The sequence below is a fragment of the Mobula birostris genome, chromosome 5 (assembly GCF_030028105.1).
Source record: "Mobula birostris isolate sMobBir1 chromosome 5, sMobBir1.hap1, whole genome shotgun sequence".
Taxonomy (NCBI): Eukaryota; Metazoa; Chordata; class Chondrichthyes; order Myliobatiformes; family Myliobatidae; genus Mobula; species Mobula birostris.
In genome coordinates, this window is record NC_092374.1 from 47,692,413 (window position 1) to 47,705,369 (window position 12,957).

At 42.0% G+C, this 12,957-nt stretch overlaps 1 protein-coding gene across 1 annotated transcript in view; it reads right to left on the minus strand.

Moving 5' to 3' along the window:
* LOC140197680 (endoplasmic reticulum metallopeptidase 1) overlaps positions 1–12,957 on the minus strand; it is a 65,898-nt gene that overhangs the window by 35,048 nt on the left and 17,893 nt on the right. Inside the window, exons 7-9 of the mRNA XM_072257990.1 lie at positions 4,729–4,941; positions 3,595–3,815; positions 224–401 (exon numbers count right to left, since the gene is read on the minus strand). Of these exons, the coding sequence (XP_072114091.1) occupies positions 224–401; positions 3,595–3,815; positions 4,729–4,941 (612 nt within the window). The remainder of the gene's footprint in view (positions 1–223; positions 402–3,594; positions 3,816–4,728; positions 4,942–12,957) is intronic.

Sequence of the window (12,957 nt, forward strand, 5' to 3'; positions counted from 1 at the left end):
GATTTCATTCAAAGATTCTATTCAATGTCTGATGCTCGATGATCAGTACAGCTCACCTTTTACCAAGAGTTCAAAGTACAATCAAGAAGAGAGCTGAGTTTTTGTAAGAAACCAAAAAAATTAACTCGTAATATACACAAAGTGAAGGCACAATCAAATTATTTTTTGATTATTGTTGTGTACTCATTTATATGCACTAGAACATAAACGTGAAAAAGTTTACCTTTTTGTTTCAATTGTCCGCCAATCAATAACTTCACCAGCAAAGGAAACGCCACCCATAATCCCGGCACATAAGCAGAGCATAGATCTCGTTGAGTAAAGTAAATCAAAATGCAGCACCAGATTGTTAGTGAAACATCAAAATACAATTCTGATAGGTAAACCTTGTTCACGTTCTTCTGCGCAGAAGCAAAAAAAATCTGTTTAGTACATCAGGTAAGTAATAAACAACAGGTTCTGGTGAATTTTTTTTTAGCCTATTCTTTATAAAAACTCAGGGAACTAACATCCATTATCTTTACAAGATAAAGCTGACACAGAGACTGATCACCTCCCATTAAAGAGAGATTCTTTCCTCATTACCTTCTCTCTTCCCATTAAAGGAGTATTACTTCACACAGTAGAAGTTTACTTCAGTACTGTAATTCTGTGTCAGACTGGACAAATTAGTAAAACATTTATTTTAATTTATTCATTTTTCAGCTGGCATGGCCTGCATTTATTGCATGTCCTTAGGTGATCAAGAATCAACTACAACAGCCAGCATTTAAGAGTTAACAACATAGAGTTGCACCAGTAGTTACATAGAGACCAGACAAGGATAGCAGACTTCCTTACTAAGGAACATTAATGAAGCAGATGGTCTTTTTTACAATCGTCCAAAAGGGTTATGTGGTATTGTTCTTAGTTCCAAATTTTAATTCTAAGCAACCCTGATGGGATCTGAACTCAAGTCTCAGAATTGTTTGCCCAAGTTTCTGCATTACTAATCCAGTAACTTTAATGCCATGCCACCAGAATTAATTCAAAAATGAAGCACAATCCCCATGCAAACAAGTAGAACAAGGAATAAATGTAGCTTTGTTCAAAATAAATGCAAGCAAAAATGTATTTAAACAAACAGAGGACAACGTGGAAATATAGTAGATTCCAGTTATTTGGGCCATTGGTTAATCGGGGTAGCTGCTTATTTGGGACAACTCAAAGAACAAAAACTAAATTGAGAAAATTGCCAGAACTCCCTTCTTTTATTTGGGACACTTAACCAGAACAGGAGACTGTTGCCAAACAGGTTCTAACTAGTACCAGTCACACACATTTGTGTAGCCATTCGACACCACATCATGCTTAGAGTGAACAGTTTTTAAAATAGTGTGTTTGTGTTCAAAAAGTGATGATCTTGTCACTGATAATTGGTGAGAAATAAGCAATTCAGATCTGTGTTGCTTACTGCAGTTTCAAGTATTCGGACTTGGAGATGGAAGTATTCAGGCTGGGAGCGAAAGTGAAACCATTTCACTACTTCAATAGGCTAGGAATTTCAAAGAATTTGAAGATATTGACAATCATCTTGAATCTTACAATGAAAATGAAGATTTGAAGGATGCAATTGTCAAAAGAATTGTACAAAGGCAGTCCATTATTAGCTCCAGGTGCTTGCATTGATTTTGCTCATTGCGTACACTGGGCGAATTCCTCTATTGACAACTATTAGGAACTAAGACAGTTTTATAGTACTGTAATATTATTAATAGTGTTCTAATTTGTTCTGTACTTCATTTAAATACATAATTTGTCATTCAGTTTGTCTTTTTATGATAACTTTTTAACCACTTCCATAAACTTTAGCTAATTGGGGCAGCTTCTTAATTGGGCCAAAATGTACTGGTCCCAATTAACCAGAATCCACTGTGCTAATAGATTAATTGGGCAAACCTAACTTACTGGACAGATCAAGGAAGTCAAAACCCACAGGTTTCAATGCAGTCCAAGTACAACACATAATTCTAATAAACTATCATAGTATGACCAATCCTCTACAAAAAGCCTGAAAAAGAGCCTGCAACAAGTTGTGAATAGACCACACAGTACATAATCCATATCATAGAGCCATGCTAAAAACCATCCATCAGCCCACCACATCTATGTTGATCTTTCTTTGCCCACATTAGGACCACCTCTTTCTACGTCTTGCCTATTTCAGAGCCTGAATGCCTCTTAAACCAAGTGAATGTATTTAATTCAAAAATCCCCTCTGGCAGGGAGTTCCAGATATCGACCACTTTGTGTAAACAACACTCCTGGCGGATCTCCTTTAAAATTCTTTCCTCTCACTTTAAACCTCTGCCTTCTTACTTTTGATCTCTCTACCACAGGAAAAAATACAGATATGGACCATCTACCCTAAAAATGTCGTGATATTTCTGAGATCATCCTTTAGCTTTCTTCATTCCAGGGAAAACAAGACCAGCCTATCCAATCTCTCCCCAGGTCTTAAGTCCTTCAATCCATGCAACATCTGGCTAAATGTCCTCTGCACTCTCTCCTGTATAACCATGTGCATCCCTCAATAGAAGAGCCAAGGCCTGGCTTCATAAAGAGATATACAAGGAGAAGCCCAACATTTATCTGAGGCACAAGTTAATTCATTGAAGAAATGGTACAAGCAAATTTAGCTTTGTTACCCAGAGACAAACACATTATTTACAAAAAGCAAAATGTTGGAGGAACTCAGCAAGTCAGGCAGCATCAACGTAGAGAAATGAACAGTCATCATTTCAGTTAATGAGTCATCTGTACAGTTATTATTTGTTGCAACAATATCTTTTGTTATTGCCAAATGCAAAGAAATGAATCGATATGATTGAATACGACCTTATGGTGCTGGAATACCTTAGACAAGTCGTTAAGCGTTGTCTAAGCTGTAAGTAGCTGTAAGTCAGTGTAGAAAGGAAAAGTAACTGGACTAAAAAGTCCTGTCTTTCTCATAGCCTGGACCTCTAAGAGTAAGAATCACCTTTTTTGTTCTTTATGGTAACTTCAGCACATGAATTGCTCCCTCATGCATTGACACCAGAAACACCCCAGCCAGAAAGCATGCCTCAGAAGTTACGATCAATTTTTTGGAGAACAGTTCTAGTCAGGTTACATTAATTTACAGTCAGGAACCTAGGTTTATTCCTCGGAAGCTCACTAACACTGAACTGAAAACTCAATGTTATAAAGCCAGATGATTTACAAAGGAAATTTCATCTTTTTATCTTCCTTTTCCCATATCTAACCATTAAAACATCAAGAAGCCATGAGAGACTTGAACAAGCAGTTCACCACACATAATCAATCTGCAAAATCTCTACAGTTTTGTCAGCCAGAGGCTTGAAGTGAGTAGGATTAAGAGGATAAAGAAATGATTGGTCAGGCATTAATTACAAGAGGGCTCTAAACCCACTCCTCCCCATCTCCATAGGCCCTTGTACACATCCCACCATATTTTCATAACTCTTCTAAGTCTCTGTCATCCACAATAACACTCTGTCTCCATATATGGCCATACCCATCCCTCGCCAATACAAAAGCCACCAGTATACTTACTCCATAGAAAAGATTTTTGGCCAGTGTATGTATCAGCAGGAGCTTCATGAGGGCTATGGAGCCGTACAAGATGACAGAAGCATAGAAGTGGGTGAACCAAAACATGGAGTGTCCAGTGAGAGATATAAATACAGCTACAATGAGGATGGTCACAATCGTGATAAACCAGCATATTATTGTGATGCCAATTCCATAAAGTAGATCACTCCTATAGAGAGAACCTACAAATAATCACACCAGTTAACACTTGAGAATAAACAAAAAGATAATTAAAGATTCAATATCTTTAACAATGACATGTGTTTATGAAGCATCTTTAATATGGGAGAACCACCAAGTCAAGGTGAGATACAGCCCAAATTCAGCCCACCAAATCCACATTAATCCAACTTTACTCTCGTGTTCTCATCAATTCCACCATCCCCACCTCCCAGATTTTACCACTCACCTACACACTGAGGGCAATTTACAATGAATTGCCAATTATGCTATGAAACCACAGATCTTTAGGATGTGAGAAGGAACCACAGCACCCAGAAGACGACCACATGGTCACAGGGAGAACATGCAAACTTCAGAGACAGAAAGCCGAAAACCATTGTCATGCAAGGCCAGAATTGGAGCTTCTCAAGAGGGTTGTTGGACACCAGGTTGCTGGAGGCCTGGGGTTGGAGGACTGTGTGTTTGTGTGCATGGGTGGAGGGGAGGAACAGGACTTGTGGTGTTGTGTTGCTCTGCTGAGCATTGTGAACATGCTGCATTGGCACTGGAATGTATGGCGACAGTTGCCGGCTGCCCTTAGTGCACCCTCAGGTATATTAGTTGTTAACACAAACAATGCATTTCACTGTACGCATGTTTTGAGGGACACATGATAAATAAATTTAAACATTTCCTCAGGTCACACACCATTCTGACTTGGAAACATCACCAGTCCTGCAAGGTTATTGAGTCGAAATTCTTCAACCCAACTGAAGAGCGCTTTCACCAGAAACGACCAGCAGTTCAAGAATGTGGCTCACCATTCCCAAAATTAATTAGAAATGGGCAGCAAATGCAGCCTACTCAAACATGCCTAGATACTAAAGGAAGAAAAAAGACAATAAACACATGATATATTGAACTTTGACTTACCAGAACTCTTTGATAGAGAGAACTTTCTTCCCAGGTAGAGGGCAGTCGCTACGGCTACCAGACAGTTTATTATGGTACCAATCCGTTTTGGATAAGCCACAACAAACATTCCAAGCACATCAAAAAACACCATGGAGCCATGACGATACTGTGTCGAGTCAGCCAACTCCTCGGACATTGCCAAGTACTGCAGTACAGCTAGTATATTATCACCTAGAAATAATACAGGAAAGTTTTGGGAAAAAAGGCTTTAAAAACTTTTCCATCCACATTCTGATTTATCATGGATGATGAAAAGCATAATCCACTTGTTTATCAAATACTGGACTGTAGAAAAGCAGTGTGTGCAAACCAGGCTCAAGAAATCAGATGGCCTCAATTCACACCTACAATGGGAAGGGGAAAAAAACTAAGGGTTAAAGACAAATACAATGTTATTTAATTTTTTAGAGATACAGTGTGGAACAGGCCCAACAAGCTGCACTACCCAGCAACCCACCTATTCAACTGTAGCCTAATCACAGGAGAATTCACAATGACTGATTAACCTACTAACCAGTACATCTTTGGACTGTGGGAGGACACCCACGTGTTCACAGGAAGGACGTACAAACTTCTTACAGAGGACATGAACTCTTCCAGCCAAGTACAGGTATAAATTATAATGGACATTTTGATGACAAACTGTCATCTTCTTCAGGGAAATATAGGGAAAACAAGCGGTGGCGATGGATTCCTCCTTGTTGTTAGGTTTCCTGGTTTTCCCGTTGGCCCTTTTAAGAGCCCGATTGATTTCTTTCACCTGTAGCCATTCTGTAGGAACATCCTGCGCAATTGTCTCATTTCCTCAGGGACTTTGACAGAACAAAACAACTAAGCCATGCTACTGGCTTTTAAGACCGCCTGGTAAAGGAAGCCATTGAAATAAAACTACAGGAAAAGAATTTTAACAAAGCCGAAGGTCTCGCTCTAAGTAAGAACTGGAATTCAATTGCAAACAAGGTGGGAGAGTGGAAACCTGATTGGATGAGGACTAACCAATCAGGAGGGACAGACTGCAGAGGTACCCCGACATCATCCCTGAAGAAGATGGCAGAGTTTGTCATCAATACCTATACCCAGCTGGAAGCACGAGAAGAGTTCATTCGGCGTATGCACCAGAAAAGCACAAGATCCTTTTTCTTACAGAGGACATCAGAATAGAACGCTGTACTCCGTCATCCTGAGCTGTAGTAACATTGCACTAGCCAGTGGTACCCTATCAAATAGCAGCTTTCCGCAGACTGCTGTGAACATAGACACAATTTTTTTTTTGAAGTTTTATCATTCAATGGTTTGGGCCAGGAGACAAGTTTTTACCCCATGTTAATAGAAGTAGAATGGACATGGGTGGTAATCCATTGCCGAGAATTGGAAGCTCTGGAATAAGATGTCAAGTGAACAGTGAATGGGAGATGGACCGGTTCCCTAATGAGGTGCTGAACCCAGGAAAAGGAGCATTAATCCAGCAACAAAGATACATGGGTCTGGCACTGAAGAAATTCTAATGTGTCCTGGGTTCCACAGAGTTGTACAGCACATAAGCAAACCTTCATGCTATCAAATCTATGCCAACCAACCTGCCTATCTAAACTAATTCATACGACACCTTGCTTTTTCAAGTCCCTTACATGCTGTTACTGTTCCTGCCTCCATCACCACCTCTGGCAGCTCATTCTACAAACAAACTACTCTTATTTAAATTTTACCCCATAGATCCCTCTTGAAGCTCTTCCCCCTCATCTTCAATATTATCATTAGTCACAGACATCCCCATTATGGGTAATACTAACTAACCTATCTATGCCTTTCATAATTCTATACAGCTATATACAGCAGGTCACCTATTAGCCTCCTTTGGTCCAGGTAAAATAGATCTAGCCTATCCAATCTCTTTTGACACCTCAAGCCCTCAAATCCAGACAACCTTCTCATGAATCTTTTCTGCCTGCTCTCCAGCTTAATCAATCCTTCCTCAAGTACTGGTGAACAGAACTGCACTCAATTCTCCAAATGCAGCCGAAACAAGGTGATGTGCAACTATAATATGGCACCCCAACTACACGACACACTTGTCTTCATTAGTTGAGGACCGGTTGTGATTCTTTGATCCTTGTCTCAGGTCATCAATGTAGGAGTTCAAGCAGCCCTATCTTCACCTGCTTTATGACATTCTGCCATTACAAGGTCAGGGCCAGGGATACTTTCTAATGACTGCATAATGCTCAATTTCAGCCACTATTCCTCAGGAAATGAAGCAGCCTGCATCTCCATGCGGCAAGATCCGAATCACATTCTGGGATGGGTTGTTATGTAGCAAGTAACATCAGCCAACACCAGTCAGCCTCAAATTTAACATCTTCCATATGTATCTGGTCAGGAACATGCTGGTCTTTGCTGAAGGAACAGTGTCCATCCCTGAGGATGAACTGATGGGGTGAGGAGAGGGACGGTCCTCAATGTTCTGAATGGGAGTGCATCACTTGTCAAAAGCATTTGAACTTGTGGGAAAGTCCAGTACTTGGTGGCAGAGTAGGAGACAACCAATAATTAGTTGGGTCAGAGAAGCCTTTTTTCTTCAGAGTGCGAAATACTAACACACAATCAACAGCAGGAGAGATTAAGGGGAAGCTAAAGAAACATTCAAAGATGAAAAGAATAAAAGGGAGCAATACAGTGGTTCACCTTGTAGAGTCACTACCTCAGAACTCCAGTAACCTGGGATCAATTCCAGACCTGTGGTGCTGCTTGTGTGGAGTTTGCATGTTCTCCTGTGAATGTGTGTATTTCCTATGGGTGCTCTGTTTTTCCTTCTACATCCTGAAGATGTGTAGGCTGGAGGGTTAATTGGCCACCGTAAACTGTACAAGTGAATGGTAAAATCAGACTGTTTGATGGACACCATCATCATCTCTGGATCCATATCCTGGAGCTCCCTATCCACCGAACCGCGGGGTATCTTCACTGGAGGATCTGCAAATCATTCAAGACCTTCTCCAGGGTAACTGGGGATGGCTAATAAATGCTGTCCTTGCAAAACCCACCCAAATCTCAAAAAAATGAGTATTTTTTTTACTAAAAGGATCAGGGCAGTGGTTATTTGTGGTGTTAAAATGTATGTCATTGTTTGAAAATCCTCCTTAAGTGGTAGTTATCGTTAAACGTTAGCAGCACACTTTAAAATAAGTTTACTAAAGAAACTACAGGTATAACATCCAGTCATCTCAAACTGAAATTTGGTCTCTGAAGAAAGACTGGCCTTTCTCTAACAAGTGCATGGATCATCCTTTGAGTTCTGGTCAATGACTTTGATCCAAATTTAACCAACCAATGTTCAAAATCTATTGGCAGTGAAGTTCTTATATTAGGGAATGCATAAAACAAGGTCAAGTCACATTATCAAGGCAGAATAGATGAGCTTTCACGTTAATACATCTGTGCCTCTGTGTTTGTCCTAAGTGCACTTAGGACAAGATGTGAACAAGATGTTCCAAACCTGCAGAAGAACCTGAGGCACCAAAGTCACAGCAATGTAAACCTGCTAACTACAACACAAATATTTGCAAGCAGTTTTTTTATATAAAAAATAGCATTACTTTTAAAACCTGAGGAAATATTTCTTACATAACAATGAATGTTATTCTCTCTAGCACGTGGTATCACAAGTGAAAAATCAAAAGACTTGTGGAAAACATCACTACAATCAGTAGATTCATAGCGAGGAAGAGCATGAAACAGCCCCTTCTGCTCAGTGAGAATGCCGGCTATTAATCACTCATTTCTACTAATCCTATATTGACCCCATTTGTCCTACATTGTACCTGCTTCGCAGATTCTATCATTCACCTACACACATGGGGCAATTTGCAGAGCCATTGCAATAGTGGTGCAGCATTTCACAACTATACCGGTATAAAAGAATTACATTATTTACAAAACCATTGCCTGAAGTCTATGACTCAGAAATAGCAATAGTGAGATCAGTTCGGAAGCAAGCTCCCATGAGAAATTTCACAATACACTGCTGGAATGCGCTGGAAAATAATGCTTCTTTAAAATTTTCTAAGCATAAGGCAGTATGTCATGGAAAGCCTTGCAGGGAAAAAAAATCATAGCAGTGGATAGATATTTTAAAAAGTACAGAGGAATGCTATTGTTTTTCCAAACAGCTAACAGTGATACATTCAGCCATCTGCATTGTAAAACCTTACATTATCCCAGGAATACAGAGAAATCCCTCAAACCTCAAACTGATACACACAAAGGGTTGACTTTTATAACTCAGAATGGAACCAAATGCAACCCTCGGCCAACAGATTAACTCAGCTAGGCTGGTCATGGTACACATTAACTCCAGCACAGCCGGCGTCGGGCACGTTGGGAGACCAAGAGACACAGTCGGAGCCACAGCACATCCAGGCGAGACCACAGCCGGCGCTGACCCCCAGGGGCTGAGGGACTGCCTGCCCCAGAAGGGAGATAAAAAGGAGCGACACACACACATCTAGACGGAGTGTGCTCATGACGCTAGCAAAAAGGACACGTGAGTCAAAAAGGAGAATAAGGGGAGAATGGGGCTTAATTAACATAACAAAGATGACAATGATTGGAACCATTACAGCATTTGATAATGGCATTGAGGACTGGGCAATTTACATTGAAAGACTGGAGTTATATTGTGAGGTTAATGGTGTTAAGGATGAAGAGAAAGCCAGCATCTTAGGCTACATTCACACTAGACCGGATAAATCCGTAACCGAAGCTTTTTCTCTTCATTTTGACCCTCCGTCCGCACTGAAACAGCGTTCTCCTCCCCCGAAAACGGAGCTTTTCTAAAACATCTGAAAACGCCAGCTGGCCGTTGTAGTGCGTACAGGGTAACTGGCTAATTTTAAAAACGCTTTCATGACGTGCCGGAACAGATGGTGGTGGCAGCGCGGCATTTCATTGTTTTCTTGAACGCAGCCTCCAACACCACAACAACAATATCTGACAATACACAAACACGAGGAAATCTGCAGATGCTGGAAATTCAAGCAACACACATCAAAATTGCTGGTGAACGTAGCAGGCCAGGCAGCATCTCCAGGAAGAGGTACAGTCGACTTTTCGGGCCGAGACCCTTTGTCAGGACTAACTGAAGGAAGAGCTAGTAAGAGATTTGGAAGTGGAAGGGGGAGGGGGAGATCCAAAATGACAGGAGAAGACAGGAGGGGGAGGGATGGAGCCAAGAGCTGGACAGGTGATTGGCAAAAGGGATATGAGAGGATCATGGGACAGGAGGCCCAGGGAGAAAGAAAAGGGGGAGGGGGGAAAAACCCAGAGGATGGGCAAGTAGTATAGTGAATGGGATAGAGGGAGAAAAAAAAAGAGGGAGAGGAAAAGAATGTGTGTATATAAATAAGTAACAGATGGGGCACAAGGGGGAGGTGGGGCATCAGTGGAAGCTTGAGAAGTCAACATTCATGCCATCAGGCTGGAGGCTACCCAGACGGAATATAAGGTGTTGTTCCTCCAACCTGAGTGTGGCTTCATCTTTACAGTAGAGGAGGCTGTGGGTAGACATATCAGAATGGGAATGGGACGTGGAATTAAAATGTGTGGCCACTGGGAGATCCTGCTTTCTCTGGCAGACAGAGCGTAGGTGTTCAGCGAAACGATCTCCCAGTCTGCATCAGGTCTCGCCAATATATAGAAGGCCACATTGGGAGCACCGGACGCAGTATATGACCCCAGCCAACTCACAGGTGAAGTGTCGCCTTACCTGGAAGGACTGTCTGGGGCCCTGAATGGTGGTAAGGGAGGAAGTATAAGGGCATGTGTAGCACTTGTTCCGCTTACACTTTCAAATCTCTTACTAGCTCTTCCTTCAGTTAGCCCTGACGAAGGGTCTCAGCCCAAAACGTCGACTGTACCTCTTCCTAAAGATGCTGCCTGGCCTGCTCCGTTCACCAGCAACTTTAATATCTGACAATAGATGTGTAACAGCCTAATGTAACATTGTATGGAAATACAAGATAACACTGATGCAGACATGTTTTATACATTTAACAAGGTGCTTTACTAATGTATTGCTTGTGCCCAGTAACTCGTTTTATTGCACATGTTAAATACAGCAAAATAATGCACAAAGACATAGCAAAAGTAAAGGCAAACAAGTGAGGTAACACTCACAACACGCTGGAGGAACTCAGCAGGTCAGGCAGCATACGTGGAAACAGACAGTCAACGTTTCGGGCCGGAACCCTTCATCAGGACTGAAGAGGGAAGGGGCAGAGGCCCTATAAAGAAGGTGGGGGGAGGTTGGGAAGAAGGCTGGTAGGTTCCAGGTGAAAAACCAGTAAGGGGAAAGATAAGGGGGTGGGGGAGGAGAAGTAGCAAGGTGATAGGCAGGAAAGGTGAAGAAGGAATAGGGGAAAACACAATGGGTAGTAGAAGGAGGCGGAACCATGAGGGAGGTGATAGGCAGCTAGAGGAGGGGGCAGAGTGAAATAGGGATAGGGGAAGGGAGGGGGAGGGAATTACCGGAAGTTGGAGAATTCTATGTTCATACCAAGAGGCTGGAGACTACCTAGACGGTATATGAGGTGTTGCTCCTCCAACCTGCGTTTAGCCTCATCATGGCAGTAGAGGAGGCCATGTATGGACATATCTGAATGGGAGTGGGAAGCAGAGTTGAAGTGGGTGGCTACCGGGAGATCCTGTCTGTTGTGGCGGACGGAGCGGAGGTGCTCGACGAAGCAGCCCCCCCAATCTGCATCGGGTTTCACCGATGTAGAGGAGACTGCACCGGGAGCACCGGATGCAATAGATTACCCCAACAGACTCACAAGTGAAGTGTTGCCTCACCTGGAAGGACTGTTTGGGACCCTGAATGGTGGCAAGAGAGGAGGTGTAGGGACAGGTGCTTTGCCCAGTAACAAGCCTTATTGCATTTAGTTGTAGCTGTCGTCCCTTTCATCGATGAAGAGACTATGGCTGTAGAAAATGTTTCTGAACAAATGCGCACCAAGTCTTTCGTTTGGCAATTTCCTTTTAAGTTTTTCTAGTCTGTAACTGGACAAACGCGCACCAAGTATATCATTTCCTCTTCACTTGTTTTCTGTGTGTCCTGCGCATGCCCAGTAGGAGATTCGCCCAAATACCCGTTTTAATGTGGACGCAGGTATTTTCAAAAACGCCTGGTGTGGACGCCTATCGTTTTTACGCAAAACCGGCGTTTTCAAAATTATCCGGTCTAGTGTGGGCGTAGCCATACTCAGTATTACGGGAGCAAAAACATACGGCCTGCCACGGAGCTTGTTAACCCCTGAAGAGCCAACTGACAAAACGTTCAAGCAAATAGTAGACACTCTCCAACAGCATTTAAACCCCAAACCACTGGTCATTGCTGAAAGATTTAAATTTCACAATCGGTATCAGAGCAAAAATGAAAGGATTTTTGAATATTATGCTGAATTGCGCAAATTATCAGAACATTGTCAATTCGGAGCTGGCCTATCGGACGCATTGAGATACAGGTTAGTGTGTGGCATGCACTGTGAAACCACACAGAAGAAGCTTCTGTGTGAAAGAGACCTTGCATTGCGCTAAACATTGCAATATCAACGGAAACAGCGACACGGGGTGCTTCCGAGATACAACAAAAATCTCTGGAATATGCCACAAATAAAATGTCACTAAACAGAAATGAAGGAAAGAAATGTTACGGGTTGTGAGAATAGGTCACGAGTCAGATGACTGTTGGTTTAAAGACAAAGAATGCAGAAACTGTGGCAAACAGGGCCACACTGGCAGAGTATGCAAAGCTAGTAAACAGCAGTAAAAGGTCAAAATACACAGAAACAAGAAACCCCAGAAAGGAAAACACAACAATGTACACAACATGGAAGAAAGCAGTTCTGATGAAAATGACTCAGACGAAAGTGAACTGTCTTGACTGCAACTTCACAGTGTGAAAGAGACAGATGATCGAAGAGTAATAAGGATCACTCCACAAGTGATAGTGTGAGACTGAAAATGGAGTTGGACACAGGCTCAGCTTTAACAGTGATCTCTGTACACGACTACAAATGACTGTTTTCTCACATACCTCTGAAACGAACTAAACTACTGCTAAAGACTTACACGGAACAGAAAGTGCATCCCAAAGGTAAAATTAAAGTGACAGTGACCTACGGAGCTAAAATA